General features: G+C 43.5%; 1 protein-coding gene across 1 annotated transcript in view; it reads left to right on the top strand.

Moving 5' to 3' along the window:
• Positions 1-26,170, top strand: part of ALK (ALK receptor tyrosine kinase) — a 638,118-nt gene that overhangs the window by 504,691 nt on the left and 107,257 nt on the right. The window contains exon 9 of the mRNA XM_030557349.1: positions 6,076-6,245. Coding sequence (XP_030413209.1) covers positions 6,076-6,245 — 170 coding nt within the window. The remainder of the gene's footprint in view (positions 1-6,075; positions 6,246-26,170) is intronic.

Genomic DNA, 26,170 nt, shown 5'->3' with positions numbered 1-26,170 from the left:
GTGACCTTGCGTGTGGGAGATGGGGCGTGGGGGTGGGGGTGTCGTTTTACTCTGCAGCATGGGTGTGCAGATTACTTGCCAGGATTATCTGGGTATATTTCATTTTCATTTCCCTGCCATTGTGGGGGACTTTGGGCACTGGTGAATCTCAGTCCCTCCTATTCTCTGCCCGTTGCAGACTACAGTCTAGCTTCCTGTGGGCTGTAATACATTGGTCTAATTTTTGTTGTTGGTTTAGTGTGCAGCTGCTAGATGATGGTGGTGACCTGTGATAAACAGGTCAGACTGGATGATCTGGTGCTCTGTTCTGGCCTTGAACTCTGACTCAAAGAAGAAACTACTTATTTGGCCTTCTACCCCTCTCCTTCCCTTCAGTGATAGCAGCAGCACACTGGCAGCTATGAGGCCATTTGTAGGAGGCTGCTCCTATTGCTGTAGGATCCATAATTTTATGTCATGGAGTCTACTGATCCGAGTGCAGAAATGGCCCCAGAGTTCTACAGGGCCTTTCCTGTATCCAGGGTCAGACTGAGTCAGCAGTCCATGGAATGCCATGCCTGTAATTCTCTGATGGTGTTTGGGCACAATACACATTTTAATTTAATAAAATAAAATAAATCAGGGACAGACTCTCCTTTTACTTACGCTAGTATAAATCAGCAACATCTCTAGTGAAGTCCAGGATTTGGCACTCGTGTAAAATTGGCATGAAAGAAGAACAGGGCCTTGGGGCTTTGGTTGTTACAGTTGCAAACAGAAGTCTTCTCAGTGTGGTCCTCTTCCTAACTGTGTAGACAAGTGGCCTGAAATGGTCGCTGTAAAAGAAATGAACTGCCCCCATTCATTTAAATGAGGTGTTAATTTTGAAGCCAAACACAAAATTATTGGAGTAACTGGGAGAAATGTAAGTACCTGAGATATGCAGGAAGCCAGACTAGATGATCTCATGATCCCTTGTGGGTGATCAGCAGTGAAATACCTGATGCTCTGGGACTGTGGCCAGAGGTTCAGTTCTGCATCATCAGCATCACCACTTCATCCTCCTCATCCCCAAATATGTCCTCTGCATAGACTTGATGCCTTAGGCAAAGATGCTCTCACAGTACACACATACACACTCCATATTAGCTAATTGTATAGTGTTATGTCATGGGGACAGGACCGGCACTAGTTTTTTTAGCACCCTAGGCACACGGCCATTTCGCAGCCCGGCATGCTGGTCTCGTGACTCCAGTGGACCTGCCACAGTCGTGCCTGCGGAGAGGGTCCACTGGTCTGCGGCTCCAGTGGAGCTGCCGCAGCCGTGCCTGCGGGAGGTCCTCAGGAGCAGCGGACTGTCCGCAGGAATGCCTGCGGCAGCTCCACTGGAGCCGCGGGACCGGGGGACCCTCTGCAGGCATGACTGCGGCAGGTCCACCGGAGCCGTCTGCCGCGACTCCCTCCCCCGGCAAAATGCTGCCCCCCCAATAATCCTGGCACCCTAGGCGATTGCTTGGGCTGCCTAAATGGAAGCGCCGGCCCTGCCTGGGGAGGGGTAAAAAAAACCTACTGACTACCTTTTTCCCTGAAGCAGGATAACTGCTAGCCTTTCTAATTCTGTAACATAGCTAAATATATAATGGAGAAAATGTATATTATCAAGACAGCAAATAGTTTACCATATAAAAATATAAGTGCAATTACCTAACCTTCCTAGTTAGGTTATGTGCTGGATTTGAAGCATTACAAAATTATGAAGGTGGTTTTTTTTATGAGAGTTGAATCAGGACTCAGTGCTGTGAAAGCTCTCTTGTGTCCGGAAATCCATCATTAACGTAGCAGCCTCAGTAAACCCATTCCTTGGGCAACCTTACATTTGCCGATTATTGTGATGGCTGCATAAATCCAGCCCCAGCATGCAGTATTTTTTTTCTTATTAAGCTCTTTATAAGCAGAGAGTTTGAGGGGGTTATTTCAAAGAAAATTAGACAGCAATGTTCATGTTCGAGATTTTGAGACCAGACCAAATTGCAAAGGTTTATATTTCATTCCTGACAATGAGAGAAAATGAGTCCTAAAATGAGAAAACGCCAGGAAGTAATTTTATATACAGAGATAAAGAGCCACTAAGGGACTTTGTTACATTAGATCTAACAAAAATGCTTGAGACTGTGCTCCATACAGTATTTTAATTAATAAAAAGCCAAATATCACTGGATCATAATTGGAAAGTCTATAAAAACCTGAAGAGAAGGAGGGAAAAACTAATTTTTGAAAGGAATATCTAGGGGATGAGCATGTAATTGCTAGCGACACCCTCTTATTGAAGTCATTCTGCTCTTGTTTCTGCTGCTGCCTGAATATAAGAGATTTCATCACTGAAAAAGCTGTCAGTTTTAACTTGTATCTATTAGATCGTGTCTAAAGGGAGAATGAGCCTTAAAGTTATGGATCACACAAGTATTAAAGTTATCCTTTTATAATAAAGTATATGTGCACTGAACATAGAATTGATATGAAAACGGTCCATGTTTTAAACTTATCTGTTGGTTTTTTTGTTGTTATTTTTTAAAGGCACTTCTCCAATGGCATATATGAGGTACTGGAGGTTTCCAGATATATAGATTCAGAGACTAAGGTCAGAAGGGACCATCATGATTAAGGGCAGAAGAGAAAACTATCCCACTGTGTAGAAAAGAGAACAAGTATGGCAAGAGACCACCCTGGCTTACCCATGTGATCTTCAATGCTCGTAAAACTTAAAAAAAAGAGTCCTGCAAAAAGTGGAAACTAGGTCAAATGATAAAGGATGACTATAAACAAATAGCACACCTATGTAGGGACAACATTAGAAAGGCCAAGGCACAAAATGAGATTAAACTAGCTCAAGACATAAAAGGTAACCAGAAAACATTCTACAAATACATTAGAAGCTAAAGAAAGGACAAAGTAGACCCATGACTCAATGAGGGGGGGAAATAATAACAGAAAATGTGGAAATGGCAGAAGTGCTAAATGACTTTTTTGTTTTGGTTTTCACCAAAAAGGTTAGTAGTGATTGGTTATCAAACATAGTGAATGCCAGTGAAAATGAGGTCGGATCAGAGTCTAAAATAGGGAAAGACTGTTAAAAATTACTTAGACAAGTTAGATGTCTTCAAGTCACCAGGGTCTGAAGAAATACATCCTAAAATACTCAAGGAGCTGACTGAGGAGACATCTGAGCCATTAGCAATTATCTTTGAAAAGGCATGGAAGACAGCAGAGATCCCAGAGAACTGGAAAAGGGTAAATATAGTAACTCTCTATAAAAAGAGGAATAAGGACAACCCAGAGAATTACAGACCAGTCAGCTTAATTTCTGTACCCAGCAAGATGGAGCAAATAATTAAGCAATCAATTTACAAACACCTAGAAGATAATAAGGTGATAAGTAATAGTCAGCATGGATTTGTCAAGAACAAATCAAGTCAGACCATCCTAATAGCTTTCTTTGACAGGGTAACAAGCCTCATGGGTAAGGGAGAAGCAGTAGATGTGGTATATCTTGACTTTAATAAGGCTTTTGATACTCTCTCGCATGACCTTTTCAGAAACGAGCCAGGGAAATATAACCTAAATGGAGTTACTATAAGGTGGGTGCATAACTGATTGGAAAACTGTTCCCAGAGAGTAGTTATCAGTGGTTCACAGTCATACTGGAAGGGCATATCGAGTAGAGTCCCACGGGGATCAGTTCTGGGCCCGGTTCTGTTCAATATTTTCATCAATGATTTAGATAATGGCATAGAGAGTACATTTATAAAGTTTGTGGATTATACTATGCTGGGAGGGGTTTCAAGTGTTTTGGAGGATAGGATTAAAATTCAAAATGTTCTGGACAAATTGGAGAAATAGTCTGAAGTAAATAGAATGAAATTCAGTAAGGACAAATGCAAAGTACTCCACTTAAGAAGGAACAATCAGTTGTGCACGTACAAAATGGGAACTGACTTCCTAGGAAGGAGTACTGCAGAAAGGGATCTGGGGGGTCATAGTGGATTACTAGCTAAATTTGAGTCACCAATATAAAACTGTTGCAAGAAAAGTAAATATTCTGGGATGTATTAGCAGGAATGTTGTAAGCAAAACACAAGAAGTAATTCTTCCACTCTACTCTGCTGCGGCCTCAACTGGACTATTGTGTCCAGTTCTGGGTGCCACATTTCAGGAAAGAAGTGGGACAAATTGGAGAAAGTCCAGAGAAAAGCAACATAAATGATGAAAGGTCTGGAAAACATGACCTATGATGGAAGATTGAAAAAAAAATGGGTTTGTTTAGTCTGAAGAAGAGAAGATCGAGCAGGGACACAACAATTTTCAAGTACATACAAGGTTGTTACAAGGAGAAGGAAGAAAAGTTGTTCTCCTTAACCTCTTCTGAGGATAGCACGAGAAGCAATGAGCTTAAACTGGAACACGGGAGGTTTAGGTTGGACATTAGGAAAAATATCCTGACTGTCAGGGTGTTTAAGCACTGGGATAAATTGCTTAGGGAGGTTGTGGAATCTCCGTCACTGGAGATTTTTAAGAGCAGATTGGACAAACACCTGTCAGGGATGGTCCAGATAATACTTAGTCCTGCCATGAGTGCAGCAGACTGGACTTTAGGTGACCTCTTGAGGTCCCTTCCAGTCCTATTATTCTATGATCATCTAGTCCGACCTTCTGCACATTGCAGGCCACAGATCCTCACCCACTCCTGTAATAGACCCCTGACCCGTGCCATGGCTGAGTTACTGATGTCCTCAAATCATGGTTTAAAGACTTAAAATTACAGAGAATCCACCATTTACACTAATTTAAACCTGCAAATGATCCATGGCCTAAGCTGCAGAGGAAGGGAAAAACTCTCAGGGTCTCTGCCAATCTGACCTGAGGGAAAATTCCTTCCCAATCCCAACTATGACAATCAATTAGACCCTACGCATGTGGATAAGACCCACCAGCCAGATACCTGGGAAATAATTCTCTGTAGTAATTCAGAGCCCTCCCCATTTAATGTCCTGGCACCAGGCATTGATGTGGTGAAATTCTGACCCCATTAAAGTGAATGGGAGTTTTGCAATTGACTTTGGTGGGGCAAGGCTTTCACCCCAGGCTCAGCTGAACCACTACATTTTACCATAGTTCATAAGCCAAAACATGGGACAAAGAGCCATACTGGGGGAGAGAAGTGAAATAACCATGTAAAAAGCCACATGGGGGTTGCGAGTTACTGAGCTCTAGTTTTTTAACTGAATATAAAATACCTGAATACTTACCTGAATGTAAGAATCCTGCACCAAGTACCCAGGTATTCTAAGATATATAGATGGGTATAAAGGGCCTGATTTTCATTTAAACTATTGCCATTTATATGTGCACTGTAAAGGGACCTTAAAATGCATATAAATTACATGTGAACCCACTTTTTAGAACCCTTTGCACTACCAGAGTGGTGTACAGGCAGGGGAGGCTCCAGGCCCCAGCACGCAAAGCGTGTGCTTGAGGCAGCAAGCCCCGGGGGGCACTCTGCCGGCACCGCGGGAGTGGCAGGCAGGGTGCCTTCGGTGGCTTGCCTGCGGGAGGTCCGCTGATCCCACGGCTTCAGTGGACCTCCCGCAGGCGTGCCTGCGGAGAGTCCTCTGGTCCCACAGCTTCTGGACCTCCTGCAGGCACAGCTGCGGGAGGTCCGCCGAAGCCGCTGGACCAGCGGACCTCCCGCAGGCAAGCAGCCGAACGCAGCCGGCCTGCCATGCTTGGGGCAGCGAAATGCCTAGAGCCGGCCCTGTGTACAGGGGACCTTAGTATAGATGAGAATCAGGTCCACAAATTTTCCATTAACTTTGAGTGTCTTTACCAGCATATTGCACCAAATACTTCTGCACAGTAATACTGCCTCGAATATTCGGCAGCTACCACTATGCCGAGAAATGGAGAAGGACGTCAGGGAAGAAGGACTGAGGATTTGGAGGGAGGGAAAGAAAGAACTAAATGAGTAGAATTGGGGATTTAGTTTATTTATGGGTTACTAAAGTATCTTACTTGCTTCCTTGTATGTTCTCTTCCTTGTAGCTCCGAATGTCATGGCTCATCCACGGCTTCTTGTTTGGAAATATTTCCCTGGTCCTTGTCGAGAACAAAACGGGGAAGGAACAAAGCAGAACGTTCTGGCACTTCACTAACAGTGAAGGTTTGGGAGTCTGGCAGTCGATGGTTTTATCTCTTCCTGATGTGTCAGACAGGTGGGAGCCTCTCTTCTTTCTTCTCATCCTTTGCTTCCCTCCCAATGAGAAGGCACTTCATCGGCGGCTGGTTAGCATCCAAAATTGCTTGAGCAGTCTTAGAAACAGAGTATTCAGCTCTCAGAGGAAGGGAGGGAGGTGCTTTGCCTCCCATTGGGACATTCAGTTATGGGTAGCGAGTGTGCATCAGTGAGAGGTTAGAAAAGAGCGCACTCTGCATAAGCTTGAAAGCTGGTCTCTCTCACCAACAGAAGTTGGTCCAATAAAAGATATTGTCTCTCCAATATCCTGGGACCGACATGGCTACAACAACACTGCATACAGAATGCTAGGTGTCAGCACTCCTGCGTTCCATTCCTGGCTATGCCACTGAATCACCGTGTGGCCCTGAGCAAGCCATTTAAATTGTGCCTTGGTTTCCCTGACTGGATGTAGTATTTCATGTTCATTACTGTTTGCAAAGCATGTTTAGATCTTCAGATGAAAGATTCTGTAGACATTGTACTAGAGCTGGGCCTGAGCTATATAATTCAATTCTAGTTCCAGATTTCAAACTCCCCAAATTTCAGGGCATGTTTGGATCTGGCATTTAATTCAGTCCTATAAGGAAGGGCCAGCCACAAAACTAGAACCCAGATGTGATTGAGAATTCTACCCCCCTGCACCAAACAATAGCAGCCCACTTCTAATAAGGCATCATCTCATTCCTGGCAGTGGTGTGTGTTCTGCTTAACTTGCACGTAGTAGTACTCTCACCAAATGACTTTTATACCATAAAATGTCCACATGACAACCTGTGCTAAGTTGCAGAGTGTCATGTGACTTGGACATAGGTGGGTTGTGCCTAGTGGCTGGAGCTGGAGTCATGCCTAGTGGCTGGAGCCGAGGGTCAGACCCAGAGATCAGGAGTCAGAGCTGAATTACCTGGAGTTAGGCAAGGCAGAAGCAGGACTGGGTCTGAGGCAATATTTGCAAACGCTTTCAGCAGCCAGTGCCCCGCTGCTGATCTTAAGAGTGGGTCTCCTTATCCTCTCAGCCTCTTGGGCAGATGGGTCAATCAGGTGACTTAGTTGGGACCCAGTTGCGCTTGCTAGACTGTCTGAGGTTTAAGCTAGGAGGTATGCTGGTTAGCTGCAGGCCCTTACAGCTAGGTTGACTAGATGTCCTGTTTTTAAAGGGACAGTCCCGTTTTTGGAGACTTTTTCTTTTATAGTTGCCTATTATCCCCCACCCCCATTCCGTTTTTTCACAATTGCTATCTGGTCACCCTGCTTACACTTGACACAGAGTATTGTTTTCTCAGTCAACTGCAGATCTCCTTCAAAGGGATGCTGTGTGATTTGTTTACTTCTATTTAAAATGCACTGCAACGCGTGCTGTTCATAGAGGAGACATCTATATAGTCACCTTCCATTGCTCTGACCTTTAGGACACAATATGTGTCTCTTTTCTATGTGGTGAGGATCAAGCCTTTGATCTTTCTGGAGCTCTCTGCCCTAGGAATAATGGATTTCATTAAAGGGTTAGCTTGCCTCATGAGAAGGTATGAAAAACATGATGCAGTTGTGTCTTTATCTGGCTGCATCTTGGGAATGTGTGTAGGGTTACCATACAAAAGTGCACAGCCATTACTTTATCATCAAATGCATAGTTAATATGAATTATCAAAGATTTTTAAAATATCAACGTTGGCCTTATTATGCAGTCACCACTGGTGGCACACCTGGCTGCTTCCTTCCCTTTAGTTGTGTTTTCCTTTGAAGAAGGCTGTATTTTGCCATTATTATTCCTGTGAATTATTATTTACTTAAGTGTTGCCATGGAAATGCCTCCACTTGAATTAATCTCTACCTCTACCCTCCTGTTATGTCTCTGTGTAAGCTTTAAACTTTCTCTCATTGCAGATTGAATAAAATAGAATATTATGATCTTGGGAACCAGGTCCAGTAGTAAATCAATAAATCCTTGCAAAATGCTGAGCTTTTCCTGTGAGGTGCTGAGCACCCTCAAATCCCAGTGTTTAGAGGGAAAAAACTGTTGAGTCCATTGAAGGGAGGGGAGGGGAGGGGTTAGAAGAGGAAGATCAAGGGCTCTGAGGAGGCATCAGAGTTTTGATGCATCTTGGAAAGTCTTAGGCCTTATATACACCCAGAAGTTACACTATGCTAATGAAAATCAGTTTTTAAAATGGATTTAGTTTAAACCAGTGAGTGTCTTGTTTGGGCTTGGAAATACTGCAGAAATTCCTGCAGGCCTCTTCCCCAGCACCTGAGATCTGCTTTTTAGGAAGTCTGAAGTGCTTAGAGACTCATAGTTTAGGAACTGCACAGCTGAAGATACAGATGTGATGTTAAAGGAGACTGCAGTGTATAGAATTTTAATGGTGACCGAAGAAGGATTTAGGATAACTTATGTATTTAACAGAAGTAAACACATTTCTGATGCTGAAATCTAGCCTATCTGCATCCTTTGCCTGATGGTATGTCAAAGTCAACACTTTGAGCTGGAGGTGTAATTTCCAGCTCAAGAAGATAAATCTGTGCTAGTTCTGATCCAGCGAGTGAGCTAAAAATAGAGTCTAACTGCAGCAGCACCAGCGGCAGGAGGGGCTAGCTGCTCAAGTACATACTAGCATCTGAGACAGGATTGTACTCAGGTAGCTAGCCCTCCCATCACTTGTGCTGCCATGGCTACACTCCTGGCTTTTTAGAGGGCTAACTTGATCAGAGGTAGCACGAGTATGTCTCCTTGAGCTGGGAATCACACCTCCCACCCCGAAGTGTAAACATACTTTCAGTCTCTGTAACTGGTCTCTCTCTCTGAGGGTGAGAGAGTCTGTATTGAACACCTGAAAATGTGACACTCTATAGTATCGTGCAGGAGGTGCAGCACCTTTAAACATCCAAGTGAAGCTTAACTCTTTAATAGCACACACCAGACCAATATACCTCTTCTACAGGAGACATGAGCTAGCATGCTGTGTGTGGAAAGTTCTACTGATAACTAAATAATACCTACCTAAAACTGCTCAGAGGCATGAATTCTCACCAGGGACAACATGTTTACTCAAAAATTGCTTAGTCAAGAAACACAAAGTTAGACTTATGGTGTTTCAAAGAAGCTTTAGGAAAGTTTCCAAGAAATTAGATCACCTCTGTCTTTGGATCCAGGTATCTACTAAATGCCTGATCTGTCTCAGACTACCTAGGAAAAAATATATACTTTGGCACAGAACCATAACTGTGACATTTCAGTGGTTTGGTTGGGCCAGGAAGAGTGTTTTTTACAGAGAAGACACTAAACTGGGACTCAGGAGATTTAGTTTACATTCCCAGACTGTGTGATCCTGGACAAAACATTTAATCTCCTGAGTAAAATGGGAATAAAACACTTCCTTTCTTCTGTCCTTTGTCTTATCTTTTTAGATTCTAAGGAATCATCCAGTTGAGGCCTTCACAGCTGAGGTCCTATCTATTCCATGTGGACATTAAAAATCCTGGAACTCTATTCATAAGAGTAGGAGTTTGACTTTATGTCCTTGTCCAAAGTTTGCCCTCCCCACTCATGCTGCAAAGAGCTGTGGCAGAGGAATGTCAGGCACATCAAGGTGAAATAGTATAAGTAGTAGCTAGAGTTGTATTGGAACTAGGGGGGCTGAAATGCATTTCCAGAGTCTGTGATACTTCTGTTGGGTGTGAGAAAAGGAAATAAAGGTCCTAGTGAAGGACATGCTACCAAGCTAGCTATGATAAAAACTAAAGAAACAGGTTGTGGAAAAAACTTTCTGTTGTATGGGGGAAATGTTTGAATTGCCTTCTCTCCATTGTCCAAATTTCAACCACACTCTCTTCAATTTCCCTTGCAAGGAGGCAAACCCTGCTAACTTTCACATGTGCTGTCCCACTATTTAAAGGGAGACTGTCAGGGTAAAAACAATTATATAATTTCCTGTGTTACAAATTTCACCTTTTCATAAGAAGTGAAATAATGTTTAAAATCCAATGTACTTCTCAGTGCCTATGCTTTTTGATTGCCTTTTGCATTTCATTTGACTGTGACAGTGGCCCGGAGCTACACAGGGACAGAGCATAGTAACACCTAACTTTTAGGCACCTAGAAAATCACAGGAACAATACTGCAATCCCCAAAGCCCGAGTTTGGCACCTACGCTCCCCATTCAATGAATGGGGAGAGACAGGCACCTTAGAATGTGATCCACAAAACCAGCATGCTAGGTAGGCAAGGAGCAGCCTAAGATAGCCAATGGGAGATGCCAACGATGGGTGTGTCCTAAGTCCCGCTCCTCTCTGAGATAGACTTCTAAGAGTGGGCTACAGGGAGGTGCCTATCTCTGCTTGCAATCTACAAACTGAGGAAATAAGAAGTTCAGCTGCCTAACTCACATGTAGGGCCCAATCCAATAGGTGCACTCAGCGACTATCTAGCTCCACACAAAACAGCTAGGAAGGGGGACAACCAACCTCCCTTATAACTGTTTGTCCAGTAGTTAAGGATACTCATCTGGGATGTGGGAGATTCCTCAGTTCACGTCCTCCCTCTGCCTGAGGAGGAGAAGGGATTTGAACAGGGATTTGCCACCTCACAAATAAGTGCCTTATTCATGGGGCTATTGGATGTTTTGAAGTGCAACTTCTTCAGTTTTTTTTAGTTTAAGTTCTTCCACTTTATTCATTAGGTCAGAGAGAGTGAGAATCACTCTGTAGCCCAGTGGTTAGGCACTCACTTGAGAGGTGGCAGATCCCTGTTCAAATCCCTTCACCTCCTCAGGGAGGGGACTTGAACTGAGGCTCTCCCACATCCTAGGTGACTATACCCTAACCACTAGGCTAACAATTATAAGGGTGGTGGTTCTCCTCTCCCCAGCTGTCATGTCTGGAGTTAGGTGGCCTCTAAGCACTCCTACTTGGATTGAGCTCCACATATGACTTAGGCTCCCCTCCACCTGTCTTCCCATAATTAGTGTATCACTGTGGGGCTTAAGCAGGCAGATGCCTAGGGAGAGAGAGCTATGCTCATGCTCAAAGATAGAAAAGTAGGCACCTAGGGAATTTTTACTGCAAAAACAAGTGCTGAGTGTGTTTAGTCATCTACAAGTTTAGGCAGCAGCCAAACAGGAGTTTTGTGGATTACAGTGGTGCCAAAAAAATGGGGGGGAGGGGGATTTAGGCACCTAAATACGTTTGTTGATCTAGCCAATGAGACAAGACTAGTCAGTTTAAGTTTTGTTTTTTTGTGAATTTCAAGTCATTTTCACATTCTGGCTCTCATGCATTTGCATAGTATAAAATATTTGGGTTGCAGCAGTGCTGGGAAATGTTTGTTTGTTTACACTATTTGCACTGGCAATAGGAAAAATAAAAAAATAGGAACATATCTTGGTTTGGGCTTTTTTTTTCTTTGAATTGTTTCATCAGGTTTGTTATTTAGGGTTACAAAACCTACATTTGAGGTCAGTTTTAAGTGGCTGTGACTCTTTGGAAAGGAAGGGTTCATCTCTGATTCCCCAGCAGCAAAGCTGCAGAGTTATCAGTAATAACAGGAGCACTCTCCTTGTTACAGATAGAAGCACCCTACATCCCTGATCAATCTATTACCTTTCATTAAACTAGGTTATTTACCACTTCAGTGCCACCAGCCCAGATGTATTTAATTAAACCACACTGAAGCATATCATCTAACTGGTGCTTTATGTTCCCTTCCTAGAGAAGATCAGTGCTACAGCCTCTCCCTTAACCCCACCTTTTGTTCAGAAGGCTAAGAAGTGATTGGGAATGGGGGAAGGGGGAGTAACTGTTTTGCATTAAAGGCCTAATGTAGTATGAAACTATCAGGGGCTGAGACATATCCCCATTCTTATTATCCTTCAGGCAAATAAAATGTAATTTTTCCACTGGATAGAGTTAAAGGTACTTTGTCAAAATTAGACATGGGTTCAAGCCACAGAATTGTCATCTAGATTTAACCATCTAATATTTAGTGTCGGGACCCAAGCTTTCAGTTCAGTTTATTACAAAGAGATAAAAGCTATTAGCAAGGTTGGTATGTTTAATATTGGGTGTTGGATTGGGCTATCTCTGTCAAATCAATCTGTGAGCAACAGCTTTGGAAGGGATGTCTTTCCAGCCCGGGGCAACAGAAGGTCCCTAAAAGTGAGGGGACCACTGGTGCCCAAACCGTGGCCCCACCCCCTGTGCTGCCCCTTCTTCCCAAGTCCCCATGCCACATAGCTCCTTCTCCCCAAAGTCCTTCCCCAGTGCTGCCTCTTTCCCCCAACACCCCATCCTCTGCTCGCTCCTTTCTGCCCCGTCCCTTACTGTTGGTAATGGGGCCATAGCCTGCCCTCCCTTTCCCCCCCCCGCCACACACACATGTTCCAGTGCCCGTTTCCAGCAGGTGAGCAGAGAAATTGTGGAATTTTGGAGAACCAATGACAGTGTTGCCAACTCTTGTAATTTTATCACCAGTTTCACAATATATGGTGTTTTATTTACAGCCTCAGCTTCTGGAGACAAGCAATCAAATGGGAATCTCCACTTTCTTTCTTTCTTTTCTTTTTTAAGTTTCTAGACCTTAGAATTACTGAGAGAAGCTGGAAAATATAACTGGAGTGTATCTTGGAGGCTCAGAAGCCAGATGGTAAATAAAAATAAACAGAATGTAGAGGGTTCAATCTCATGATTTTTAAGTCAATCCTATGATTTTTTGGGGTCTGACTAATGATTTTGAATGTTTAGGGTTGGCAATACTGGGATTATCTCAAAGCTCATGTTAGCTCACCCAGGTATTCTTTTATGTTTCACACTGATTCTTGCTGTCCAGATTTTCCTGAGTCTAGCAGGTATTCCCTCAGTTTAATTCAGCCTCTTCAAGAGGGTTTAGAAAATAATTGATGGGAGAAAAAAAGCCCTAACAACACAAGGAAAGCCCATAATTTCTTATTCTTGGCAAGCTCATGTCACTCTGATTGGGTTGTTCAGCTTCTCATGCCTATCACAAGCCTTGTCTACACTAAAAGGTTAGGCTGACCAAGCTACATCACTCAGGTGTCAAAAATCCTCCCCCCTCCCCCCCCCCCCCGCCCCAGCAACATAGTTAAGCTGCCCTAACAGTGTAGATAGCACTAGGTAGACAGAAGACTCCTCTCAGGGAAGTGGATTACCTAAACTAATGGTGGGAAACCTGTGGCCCATGGGCCTCAAGCGGCCTATCAGGGTAATCTGCTTGCCGGCCATGAGACATTCTGCAGGCAGGGTCCCCTGCCCCTCCCAGTGGCCACAGTTCTTCCTGCAGCCCACCGCTTCCCACAGCTCCCATTGGCCAGAAACAGTGAACCATGGCCACTGGAAGCTGCGGGGAGGCCATGCCTGCAGACGGTCAATGTCAGTAAAATGTATTGTGGCCCTCAAGCAGATTACCATGATGGGCCACAGGTTGCCCACCACTTACCTAAACTGATGGAACAGCCCCCCTTGGAAGCATAGGTTGTGTGTACACTGATGTGCTACAGCAGTGCAGTTGCAGCGCTGCAGCATTTCAAATGTAGACAAGCCCACATCCATTGTTCCATAGAGCCTCTTAGGTGCCTAACACATTCAGCCTCTCCCAGCCTCAAATATAGATGGTGAGGAAGAGAGCTCTACAGTAAAAGAACCATTCATGCAGGTAGGTATTCAGCATATCCCGCTGGCATGTCAGTTCATTCGATGAGGTCACAATCTACATATATGGCTCTCCTTAAAAATGTCTCAGTTTCTGAGATCTGCAGGGCTGCTTACATGGTCTTCGGTACATACCTTCTCCAGACACTATGCCTTAGTCGGTGCCTCTAGATCTGATACAGCAGTTGGTAATGCAGTTCTCTCTTCTGTAATGGACTCAACTCCGAAGCGCTCTCTTCCTTATGGGAGTCACTTGACTTGAAGTGGAACACCCACATGGATGTTACTCGAAAAGAAAGAGAAGTTATTCACCCTGTGAAGTAACTGTAGTTCTTTGAGGCGTGTGTCCATATGGGTGCTCCACTACCCACCCTCCTTCCCCTCTGCTTCAAAGTTTCCTTCTGAGACTCAGTGGTGGAGAAACAACTGAGGGCAGTTTGTGCACACACCCTGATATAACCTCGGTGAGGGGCATGAGGAAATCAACGGCGCATGTGCAGGCCAAAAGGACGCTGCTAATGAAAATCTCCAATCAGAGACACATGGGGGTGCACATGTACCTGAAGTAACCAAAGTGGAGCTCCCATTGGGGGACACATCTCCAAGAACTGCAGTTATTTCACAGGGTGTGAAACATCTTTCTTTTTCCGCCAGTGTATAACAGTATATTCTGTGGCAGGAAGGACAGTTGCGAATGCCCACCTACTGCAGTTCTGTTTTGTAATGTTCTTCATTCATCCTAATGCCCTACTTTTGCAACACAGTTGGTGATAGGTGCATTAGCAATGCCTGTGATAGAATTGGTGCATGTATGTTTATTCCCTACGGCCCCCTCCCCTTTAATAACAACCTTGAATTCCAGGTGCCCTTTTATTGTTGGCTCATAGGTAACTTTCTGAATGAAAGTTCTTTTTAACTTTGCTTGACTGAGATGCCTCTATTTCTCCAAATAATTTAATTCCAACCAGGGGTATCTCTTCTCTCATTTTCCAAGTATTTCTCTCTGGGGTAAGTGCTACCAGTGTGACATTTGTGCTATGGAAGCTATTAAGGCAACTGGGGTCAGTGCTCAGAAAGTTTGCTATTCTATTGGTACTTCAATCCTGTGCAGGACAAATAATAACTATTCTAGTTAGAGACAGACCTTGGCCTTCAGAGAAATATCATTCTTAAGTAAGTAAGAAACATTATCTGTACGTACTGGCTCTTTGTGTCTCTGTCTCTGAATGTGTGTTTGTACATGTAGTGACACTCATGTGTTCCTTTTCTCGGTCATCCTTGACTGGAATGGATTTTTGATTGTACCTGCACTGTGTCTATGAGCTGACATTAAAAGCACTGTTGGGATTCCGAATTGTTATTAGAAGGAGGGAGCTGTGGGGACTTAACATAAATACAGGCTTTCTGAGCTCTCCACTCCAGGCAAAATGTTCTCAGCTTCTCCCCAGACAGGACCAAAACAACTGTACACAAAAAGTAACAAAGCTGTGGAATACAATCTCAATTTAGGTGATGGAAGCAAAGAGAATTAGGGCTATTCTGTACAGGGAAATTTACCAGCATGGCTATACCAGCATAATTATGCGTGCAAAGCTGTGCTGGTAAATTTCTCTGTATGAATAAGGTCTAAATGAATTCAAGAGAATCCTTAAACTATTCCATCAGGGTTGGAGGAAGTAAGAAGGTAGGATTAAGATCAAATACTGATGGGTCTGAAGTGAAACCCCTGATTTAAAGATCCTGAGTTTGGGAGGAATTGGGATCCAGATCTAACCTCATAGATGGGCGCCTGTTGCTATAATAGGCTCAGCTAAACTCCCAGATCCAAACTCTCCTACTGTTTGGGGAAATTATTATCTGAATCCATACTTTCTGGCTCAGGCCAAAGAAAAAACCAAAGAAAATGAATTCAGCTTGGCCTTAGATCGCCTCTCTCATCTCTAACTCTAAGTATTTGAGCTGCCACCTTCGTCTCCTTTGGTTGTGGGTTAAGTTTAAATAAAGTCAGGTTTCAGAGTACCAGCCGTGTTAGTCTGTATCCACAAAAAGAACAGGAGTACTTGTGGCATCTTAGAGACTAATACATTTATTTGAGCATAAGCTTTCGTGTACTACAGCCCACTTCTTTGGATGCATAGAATGGAACATATATTGAGGAGATATATATACACATACAGAAAGCATGAAAAGGTGGGAGTTGTCCTACCAGCTCTGAGAGGCCAATTAAGTAAGAGAAAAAAACTTTTGAAGTGATAATCAAGATAGCCCAGTACAGACAGTTTGATAAGAAGTGTGAGAATACTTACAAAGGGAGATAGATTCAATGTTTGTAATGGCTCAGCCATTCCCAGTCCCTAGTCAAGCCTAAATTGATTGTATCTAGTTTGCATATCAATTCCAGCTCAGCAGTTTCTCATTGGAGTCTGTTTTAAAAGCTTTTCTGTTGCAAAATTGCCACCCGCAGGTCTGTCATTGAATGACCAGACAGGTTAAAGTGTTCTCCTACTGGTTTTTGAGTGTTATGATTCCTGATGTCAGATTTGTGTCCATTAATTCTTTTGCATAGAGACTGTCTGGTTTGGCCAATGTACATGGCAGAGGGGCATTACTGGCACATGATGGCATATATCATGTTGGTAGATGTGCAGGTGAATGAGCCCCTGATGGTATGGCTGATGTGATTAGGTCCTATGATGATGTCACTTGAATAGATATGTGGACAGAGTTGGCATCAGGCTTTGTTGCAAAGATAGGTTCCTGGGTTAGTGTTTTTGTTCAGTGATGTGTGGTTGCTGGTGAGTATTTGCTTCAAGTTGGTGGGGTGTCTGTAAGTGAGGACAGGTCTGTCTCCCAAGATCTGTGAGAGTGAGGGATCATCTTTCAGGATAGATTGTAGATCTTTGATTATGTGCTGGAGAGGTTTTAGTTGGGGGATGAAGGTGACAGCTAGTGGTGTACTGTTATTTTCTTTGTTGGGCCTGTCTTGTAGAAGGTGACTTCTGGGTACTCGTCTGGCTCTGTCAATCTGTTTTTTCACTTCAGCAGGTGGCTATTGTAGTTTTAAGGATGCTTGATAGAGATCTTGTAGGTGCTTGTCTCTGTCTAAGGGATTGGAGCAAATGCAGTTGTATCTTAGAGCTTGGCTGTAGACAATGGATCGTGTGGTGTGTCCTGGATGGACGCTGGAGGCATGTAGGTAAGTATAGCAGTTAGTAGGACCATCGCTTATTAGCACAGTAGTGTCCAGGAAGTGGACCGCTTGTGTGGATTGATCTAGGCTGAGATTGATGGTGGGATGGAAATTATTGAAATCATGGGGGAATTCCTCAAGGGCTTCTTTTCCATGGGTCCAGATGATGAAGACGTCATCAGTGTAGCGCGAGTAGAGTAGAGGCGTTAGGGGACGAGAGCTAAGAAAGCGTTGCTCTAAGTCAGCCATAAAAATGTTGGCATACTGTGGGGCCATGCGGGTACCCACAGCAGTGCCGCTGACTTGAAGATATATATTGTCCCCAAATGTGAAATAGTTGTGGGTGAGGACAAAGTCACAAAGTTCAGCCACCAGGTTAGCCGTGATATTATCGGGGATACTGTTCCTGGTAGCTTGTAGTCCATCTTTGTGTGGAATATTGGTGTAGAGGGCTTCTACAGTCAGCTCAGCTGATGTTGCTCAAGAGGGAGATTTGAATTAGTCTTCCTGTCTACCTAGTGAAACATTTCCCATCTGCTTCAGAAAGAAAGCAAATCCCATGGAATATCATCAAATATTCCTGTAGATCAGCTAAGATTAATTTATTTTTAGCCAACACTCCACCACCTGCCATGAATCAGAGGAACCATTTTAAAAATGGCCTTAGGGTTGAACAGGACAAAAGTGGTGACAACAAGGACATCAACACTTGAATGAAACCAAGAAGTTCCTCTTGTTCTCAAGCTAAGATGTTCCAGGACTGAAGCCATTAAAATCGCTATCGACCATCATGTTGTTCCTGTAATGGAACTCAGCATGCAAACATAAAACTATCTGACTAGCATTTGCAATTCATGTGCAGATGCTGCCGAGGCAGGTATAATAAGCAGCAAACTCGTGGCACAATTGTCAGCATTGATTTTTGTTGTTAGTTTTTTTTAAATATCATCTGCAGTCTCTGTTCAAAACATCTCTGTTTGTAAGGCACAATGTGAACATTAAATCACTTAAATCCATGTTAATCCACAACCTTTGAGCATGCTTATGGTCTGCCAACAGTCACTGCCTTTAGGACTTAATCCCAATGCCTATTAAAGTCAATGGGAGCCTTACCGTTGAGTTCAATGGGCGTTGAATCAGGCTCTGAGTGATTAGATTAGTGACAATGTTCCTGTGCTACATTTTTTTGTACAGAAAGAGGAGAGAAAAGTCATCCATATTTTTTCTCACTAATATGACATCTCCATCTTCAGTTTTGATTAAATTTCTCTTAATTAGCCCATTAAGCTAAACCACTGAAGCTAATGATTGAAATGTTTGTTGACTAATGAACTTGTTTCAGTGGAATTTGAGAGACATCATATTTCTAAATGAATAGTGACATTAAATCAGAGAGAAAAAAGATGAACTATTTGTTGCAGACATGCTGGTCTCAGGGGACAAAGTTTTCACTGAAGCTCCATTTGTTTTAGAAAAGAAATAAATGAAATTAACATAATCCCACAGTAATAATGGTGGTTCTGAAGGTGTTTGTCATTTGCATGTTTTTTTTTCCCATTTGGGACTCTATAACAGGGTACACTTACACTCCTTGCATCTGGATCTGGGGATCATCTCTTGCTTGGTCTAGCACACCTTCTATAGGACTCACCACCTTCTCTAGAAGTTGCTGTTACCCTTTGGGCTTGATCTCTTATAAAGTCCTGCAGACTCTTTTGCTATTCTGCCTGCAAAGAAGGCCTGGCTCTCTCTGTGGTGGGATTGTGGGGAACTTTTCAGAGTCTTCTGCAGCTCTTCTTGCAGTTTCCCAGCCACTGCAGAGGCTTCTCCTGGTCCAGGCTGCAAAACGATCGACCAGTTATAGATCCTGGACAAGCTCCTAAATGTGAAAGTGTGGGGTCCCGTTCTTGTCTCTTTTCAAGCTACAAACTGCTTGGAGATCACCTTCTGGTCAAACACCACATGATTTATTTCACTGTGTTTGCCCAGCAACCTGTACAAACTCAAGCAACTCTGCATTGACAATACCTTACAATCCTTAGCTCGCCTTTACCCCTCTCTCCCAAGAGATCTGTCCTCTGCCTTTCAAAAGCCTGCCAATTTCTGTCTTCCTCACAAGTACTTCCCTTCCTGTGTCATTTTTATCTTGTGGGTAATGGGCTAATTAGGCTTTGGGCTCTCAGCTCCTCCCAATCCAGCAATTAGGAACAGCTCTTCCTACTCAGGGCTACTCCCAAGCAACTGCTTGTTGTTGCAGTGACCAAAGTACTGTATCGATTACTGTTTCCTAGTTGTCACAGACCCCCTCTGAATTCAGACAAATTCAGGTCTTGTTCATATCTCCTTATGTAGTTAAGAAAATAAGAGTTCTGGGCCTAGAACAGGGGAATAAAAGTTCAGTGTTTCTGTCACTGACAAATAGAGACAAGACTATCAACTTATTGGCCATACAGGAAGTCTGGTGAACACAATGGGACAAATTCTGCCATCTGTTATGTCTGCACAGCCCAAGTTGTAGCAATGATGCTTAGTGTTAACTTCAGTGAATGTAACAAAAGACAGAAATTGGCCTATTCCATTTACCGGATTTCTTATGTGGCCAGCTTAGATGATAGTTCTCTCTCCATAATCAGAACAATTTTGTGCTGGCAGGAGAGACTGATGAGACATGACTATGAAAGGCAGCAAAGAGCAGACTTCAAAGGATGAAGAGCTTGGATTCAGCCCAGCCAATAAAACTCCAGAATCAGTAAGGGTCAGAATTCAAAAGGGCCTAACGAAGGAGATAGGCTCCCAGAGGGATTTTCAGTTTACCTCTTTAGGCATCTAAATACCTTTGAAATCTGGCCCTAAGGGCTTATCTGAATATTCTTGAGTCTGCAAAAGTTGCATTGAAAACTGTCATGAAGAGCCTTTCTTTTACCTCTGTAAAATGAATTGGTGGGTCCACATCACAAAAGTCATCTCTCTAACTGGCATTCATTTGGCAGCCTCAGAAGAAAGGTGAAGGGCCACAGCAACTGAATTCCAGAAAGTCCTCCAGTTTAGTACCAAGGCATGTTGGGGTGCTGTGGAGGAAGATTGTACTGCCATTTCCTAAGTGGTATCTGTTCTGTGGACAAACAGAACACCTCACAACTGTCAATATAACGCCTTTCACCTGCATTAAGTTCATGCCAAAATGTTTTTAACCATTTGTGAAAACTCTGTCCCACACAAACTGCAGGCTATGTTAACACACACATTCTCCTGACAGAAATACATATTGGATAGGTAGCCCAGATATTTCCTGTAGGACTGGGTGAAAAAAGTTCAGTTCTTCGAGTGCTTGCATATGCCCATTACACTGTAGGTGTGTGCATGTCTCAGGCACTGGTGCCAGAGATATTTTTCCTAGTGGTACTTATAGGGGCAGCCCAAACTATTTTCAAACTCCTCATGCTCTGAAGTGAGTGTATAAAGATCAGAACCTTTCCACCCACACCTTCAGTTTTTTCTTACCATCCAGGGTCAGAGCAATTGTGTCCCCTTTGAACAAAAGCTTTTCAGGTCTGTCAGTGACCCTTGTTTGCACTGTCTCAAGTGCTTGGGTGAGTGTCATGTTAGAGATAGGACATTCTATTGTTTTGGTTTTGAGACCAAGAGAAAGAAGCCTCGGGAGGAATGTCTCTATTACATCCTGATGGAGACCACTCTTAGATGGGCATCGGACCCCACTTGGTCATCCAAGGGAAGTTCTTCCTCCCAAAGTGCTTGCCCAGCTGCAGTAGAGTCTTTACACTGGGGCAGTCTTTTTCAAGGCCCAAGACTTCAGAGCAGTCCCAGCTTCGGAAACACAAGGAGACATCGACATCGGCTTTTTTTAAGTCCAGAGAGCAGGACTCCTCTGCAGAATGTCATGCCAGTACCCACAATGTGTCTTTTGTCTTGCCACTTTCTGGTACCAGTGCATACAGAGAGATCTGAACCATCAACTGCAGTGCCCTCCTTGGAACTGTCAAGACCTCTTTGGCTGCAATGGAGCAATCATTCCTGATCACTGTGGGTCAGCACCCGGTGTCTGAATGACTACGCCAGAGGCTTATACCATGTCCAGGGATTTGTTATGCCTGTCAGTACCACCATCCACATTCCTTCAGAGTGAAGGCCCTCTTCCAGCACCAGCACAGCTGCCAAGGCCATTGGCACCTGAATGCTTTGTTGTGGGGCCGCCAGCTTCAGGCTTGGTACTGGCTCCTTTCACCTCTTATGGTCTGGTACCAGCTCCTACACAGCACATGTTACCGGCAGCCAGGAAGCCAGATCCAGATCTCGGTCACCAAGGACCCCTCTTAGTACTGTACCACCCTAGGTCTTGGAATACTTAGAGTGTCCGTTGGATAGGCTTTCAGGTATCTCAATGCTGCGAGTCCACGGCTTCCTCCTGATCCCATTCTCATGTTCCTTGGTTTGGGTTTCAGAAGATTTCAGCCAGGGGTTGTGATGCTGGGGCCAGACATGCCTGGGGCTTGATACCACGCCAGCCCCCTCCATGGTCCTATTGTATGCCCTAGGGGACATCTCCAGCATCCAGATCTACATCACCCATACAGACAGTACTGAGAGGTGACAGCCTCTACTGAACAGCCTTTGGACTCTCAAGCTCAGGACTTACTTCAACCTACTTTGGAGCTGCAGTCTGCTGTGGTAGCATAGGAACAGCATGAGAAGCTCTTTCTTTTCCCTTCCCTTCTGATATCTTCCTCATTGCCTGATGAGGCTCTGGTACCAGATGACTTCAAGATATATCAGGGGCTCCTCAGGAGAATGGCAGCTTATCTGGGCATTCAAGTGGAGCTAGTTGAGACAAATACCCACAAACTGATCAACATTTTCCATCCCACTTCAGAAGGAAAAATAGTCCTTACCTATCAATGAGGTTATTATGCAGCCAGCCAAAATACTCTGGAAAACCCCATCCTCCTTTCCCCATGTGGTCAAACATATATTACAAATACCAAGTTCCATCTCAGGGATTTGGATAACTTTATTACATCTAGTGTTCCGTGTTTTCAGTTTTTATTTGTAAAATAATAATAATAATCTAGAAATTTTTCAGTGTTTATTTTCCAAACATTAAAATCAGGATGAAATTGGGTTAAAAATAAAAATAAAAACATTGGGAAAAATCAGGGGAAAATAAAACCAAAAAAACTTTTATAATATACACATTTTACTATAATATAATTGAAACTTTTTTTTATGCACAAAAGTATTTTTTTCTCTCTCAGAAGTGGTAGTTTTTCCAGAAATCCACATAAATTTCTTCACAGTATCCTCACTCATGTTGAGCCTCTTGCTGTCTTGGAGGTAGTCCAAGTTGGAAATTATGTAGTCTGCATCTATAGATCCAGGGGCATGCTCGAAGCTTGCTGTGCCACTTTGCTGAAGTTGGGAAGTGTGTCTTGATGGCTGTTCCAAAAAGCCAGCACATCCAGTGTCATGGTGTCAGTGTTAGGCATGTTCATGTACATAGTAAATGTGCCTTTCAGATTTGAAATTTCATCTTTAGTGGCAAATGATTGAAACCCTCTGGCATAACAGTCATAGTCTATTGCAAAATTCACCTTGAGAAAGGGATACAACATCTGGATGACATTCCAAAAAGACTCTTTTGCACCAAACACTTCAGGGTTCATACTGCGGATCACAGTGATCTCCCATTGCTTGCTGAGCATTGTGTTGAAGGTTTTGAACACTTTTTGGTTTTCTCATGTTTGGGGTCAGAAAGAGTGCCAGAAACAGCTAGGGTTTCTCGCCATATGTTTCTCTTACAGATTTTGTGCTCAATTCAGCTGAGATTCTGGTTGTCAGGATCCGGTGAACATCTGTACTGGAAATGTGTTGGCAGTGATCAGAGAAAACTACAATGTTTTCTGTGCATCGCACAGTTATTCCAAATTTTCACCAATGAACATTAGCTTGGTGTGCAGAAGCTGGCAGTCATTTTGGTTATTTGCCAGTCTCTTCAGAGTTTCTACTTTAGAACCAATAAACTCAGGATGATTTATGAGATGCATTAGCACAGTCCACATGTACATGACAGGCAGCGAAGTACAAGCTCATGCACCAATGTGGCACAACAGGGGTAGGTAATTGGCAGTCAGCTCTGTGCTTGTCTCACACTGTGTAAAACAAAACTTTCAACTTGTCTGAGTGCTTGAAAATGGCTCTGAATCCAGTGAGTCAAGATTTCACATCTTTCATTTCTTCTATAGCAGTAGCTGCTGACTGCGCAACGTTAATCAGATGAGCAGGACAGGTAATATGTGGCAGCTCCAGTTTCTGATTGAGTTTAATCTCCCTTGCAAATTTAGCCATGTAGGAAGCAGAATCTGTGTTAGTTGTGGCCACATTTTCCCAAGTTAGCTGGTACCATCTCAAACATATCTATTATTGCATTGACAAAACTGGTATCTTCAGAGGAGATGAATGTCACATTAGCTCAAAACAATGCGGGTTTATTCTCTTTGAAATCAAAAAGCAAAAATAAAAGGCCAAGAATCAGCGGTCCAAAGCATCAAGAGACTCATTAAAAATCTGACTAAACATCATATTTCCATCAAGTATCAGAGGGGTAGCCATGTTAGTCTGGATCTGTAAAAGCAACAAAGAATCCTGTGGTACCTTATAGACTAACAGACATTTTGGAGCATGAGCTTTCGTGGGTGAATACCCACTTCGTCAGATGCAACACGTATTTCCATCAATTTCTTCCATCAGTTTAGACACTAGAGCATCATTTTCTTTCAGATATTTACAAGTGAGGTTGTCTGCATTAGCAAGGGTTTTTGTTGCTGCACAGTATTGTCGCACAAAGTCACCAGTAGGCCCCTCTGCTATTAACAGTGATTGTCCAGCGAAACAAAGAATATGCACAAATTCATTGACACAGTTTTGCTGTGTCCTCTCTTTCCTTAAAGCCCAGGTGAAACCTCCTGATATTGACTGTTTACCCCAAAGCTCACTTGCTTCTTTAAGCTTCTTGTGTCACTTGCGTTCAACATGCTCCTTTAGTCTGTCAATGCAAGCACTGACCTCAATGCTGCTGTACTTGAAGCACAAGGCATCCTCTTCACTCCATGCTTTACTTTTCTTGAAAATTTCTAAGCACTGATTTTCCTATTCGTATTCAGGCACAGATTTGTGGTTTTGCCCCATGTTTACTTTTTCTATCTGTAACCCCCAAGGAGCTTAGCTAGGTTCCTGGGACTCTGTGTGCTGGCAGTTCAGGGAGAGGCACACTGTCCCAGATAGGAAGGGGAAGCCAAGGGCAGATTCTGAGTCTGCTGAGCAACCAAGAGGGAGAGAGGAGAGGCACCATATAGAACATGAGGGGCCCCTGTTGATTGGGGAAGGATTACAGGCATGCCTGCTTGGGGGAGGGGGCAGAGTCAAATGATTGACAAGGGAAAGCCTGGGAAGAAGAGCTAATCTGACCAATAGGGAGTGAGATACCCTCCCCTGGGAATCCTGGAGGCGGGAGAAGCCATTTTGAGAGTACTCTGGAGCCAGTCACAGAGAGGACAGAACTAGCTGTGTGGGGATGCAGAACCCAGGCCTGTCCATCCAAACCCATAAGGAGATTGGCACTAACGGAGGTAACTAGGTGGATAGAGGGCGTTACACATATTTCTCTGGGAAAGATTGATTGTTTCAATTCAGTGCCGCACTAAATGGACTCAAGTGAAATAGGCGCGCAGCCTCTCTTTGTGAGCCAATCATAGCACGATATTAATGTTTGATTTTCCGACCTCCACCGTGTGGGTGTTCTGTGTTTTATACTGTGGAACTGCTTCAATCCTAGCGCTGCAGGACAAAACAGTCACATAAAGGACTAGTGTTTAACCAAAAAAAGTATCCAAAAAATACCAAATGGATTGATAAATGGGCGTATATCGGTAAAAACTGAACTGCTTTTAATAAAGGAATTGGTAATTCATCAGTGGAAACCGGTAACAACTGAAAATGTGGAACACTATTTACATCCCACCTCTGACTCTTTCATAGTGGCCATGGTGAATGAGAAGAGCCAGCAGGGCTGGGCTAAGGCTACCTCAGAGACAAAGGTGCCCAAAAGCGTGACTGTTCTGGTAGACAGACTTTTATTCTTCAGCTTACCGTCAGTTGTCAAGGCAGGACTTCTGTAGCAAGGTGGCAATATCTCAGTTTGTGAGCAAGTTATCGGAAGATTCCAGAGAACAATTTTAGTCACTCATCTCGGAGAGCTGCCTCATTTCTCAATCAGCTTTGCAGGTTCTTTGGATGCAGCAGATTCTGCAGCCAAGGCAACAGTGATGGTGGTGACTATGCTCCATTTCTCCTGATTGTAGTCCTCAGGGAATCCTGCGGATGTGGAACAGGCAGCTAAGGACTTCCCCTTTGAGAGATGTGAAGAGTTCTTATCTAAAACAGAGGATGATTTGTACGTCTAAAGGACTTAAGTGGTTTTGAAATCCTTGGGCCTCTACACTCTGGCCACAAAGAGGGCAAAACATTATTCTTATACCAGCCTAGGCAGCAATATTACTCTTACTGTCAGATTGACCAATCTAAAAGAAGGCACAGGTCCAAGAGTAGAAGACTGATGCCTTCTACCTCCTCAGTTTCTTTGGACAACCTGAGGCCTCAAAGCAGCTGATTTGACTCTCGTGTCAAGGACATGCTACTTGACCTGGATCTCACTAGCACTCCTCCACCTTTCTTGGACAGGGTATGCTATTTCCTACATGTGCGGCAATCCATCACCTTGGAGCACTAATTCTCCACTTCAGGTTATTTCATTGCTTGTGTCTTATAAAACCAGAATCCCAAAGAACTGGAGAATAGACTATATGCAAAAGTGGTGCATTAGCCAGGATGGTATCCTCATAATCTCCCCTTTTCCGGGTATTATCCTTATTTAATATAGAAAAAACTGAAGCACAAGGAGATAAAGGACTTGTCTATGTGATGCAGCAAAGTGCTCTAGAGAGGTGTGATTTACAAAATGCTCTAACCTGTTGTGCTTTAGTTGT

The sequence above is a fragment of the Gopherus evgoodei genome, chromosome 3 (assembly GCF_007399415.2).
Source record: "Gopherus evgoodei ecotype Sinaloan lineage chromosome 3, rGopEvg1_v1.p, whole genome shotgun sequence".
In the NCBI taxonomy this organism is placed as follows: Eukaryota; Metazoa; Chordata; order Testudines; family Testudinidae; genus Gopherus; species Gopherus evgoodei.
The sequence above is the reverse complement of the archived record's forward strand: the minus strand, read 5'-3'. Positions and strand labels throughout refer to the sequence as shown.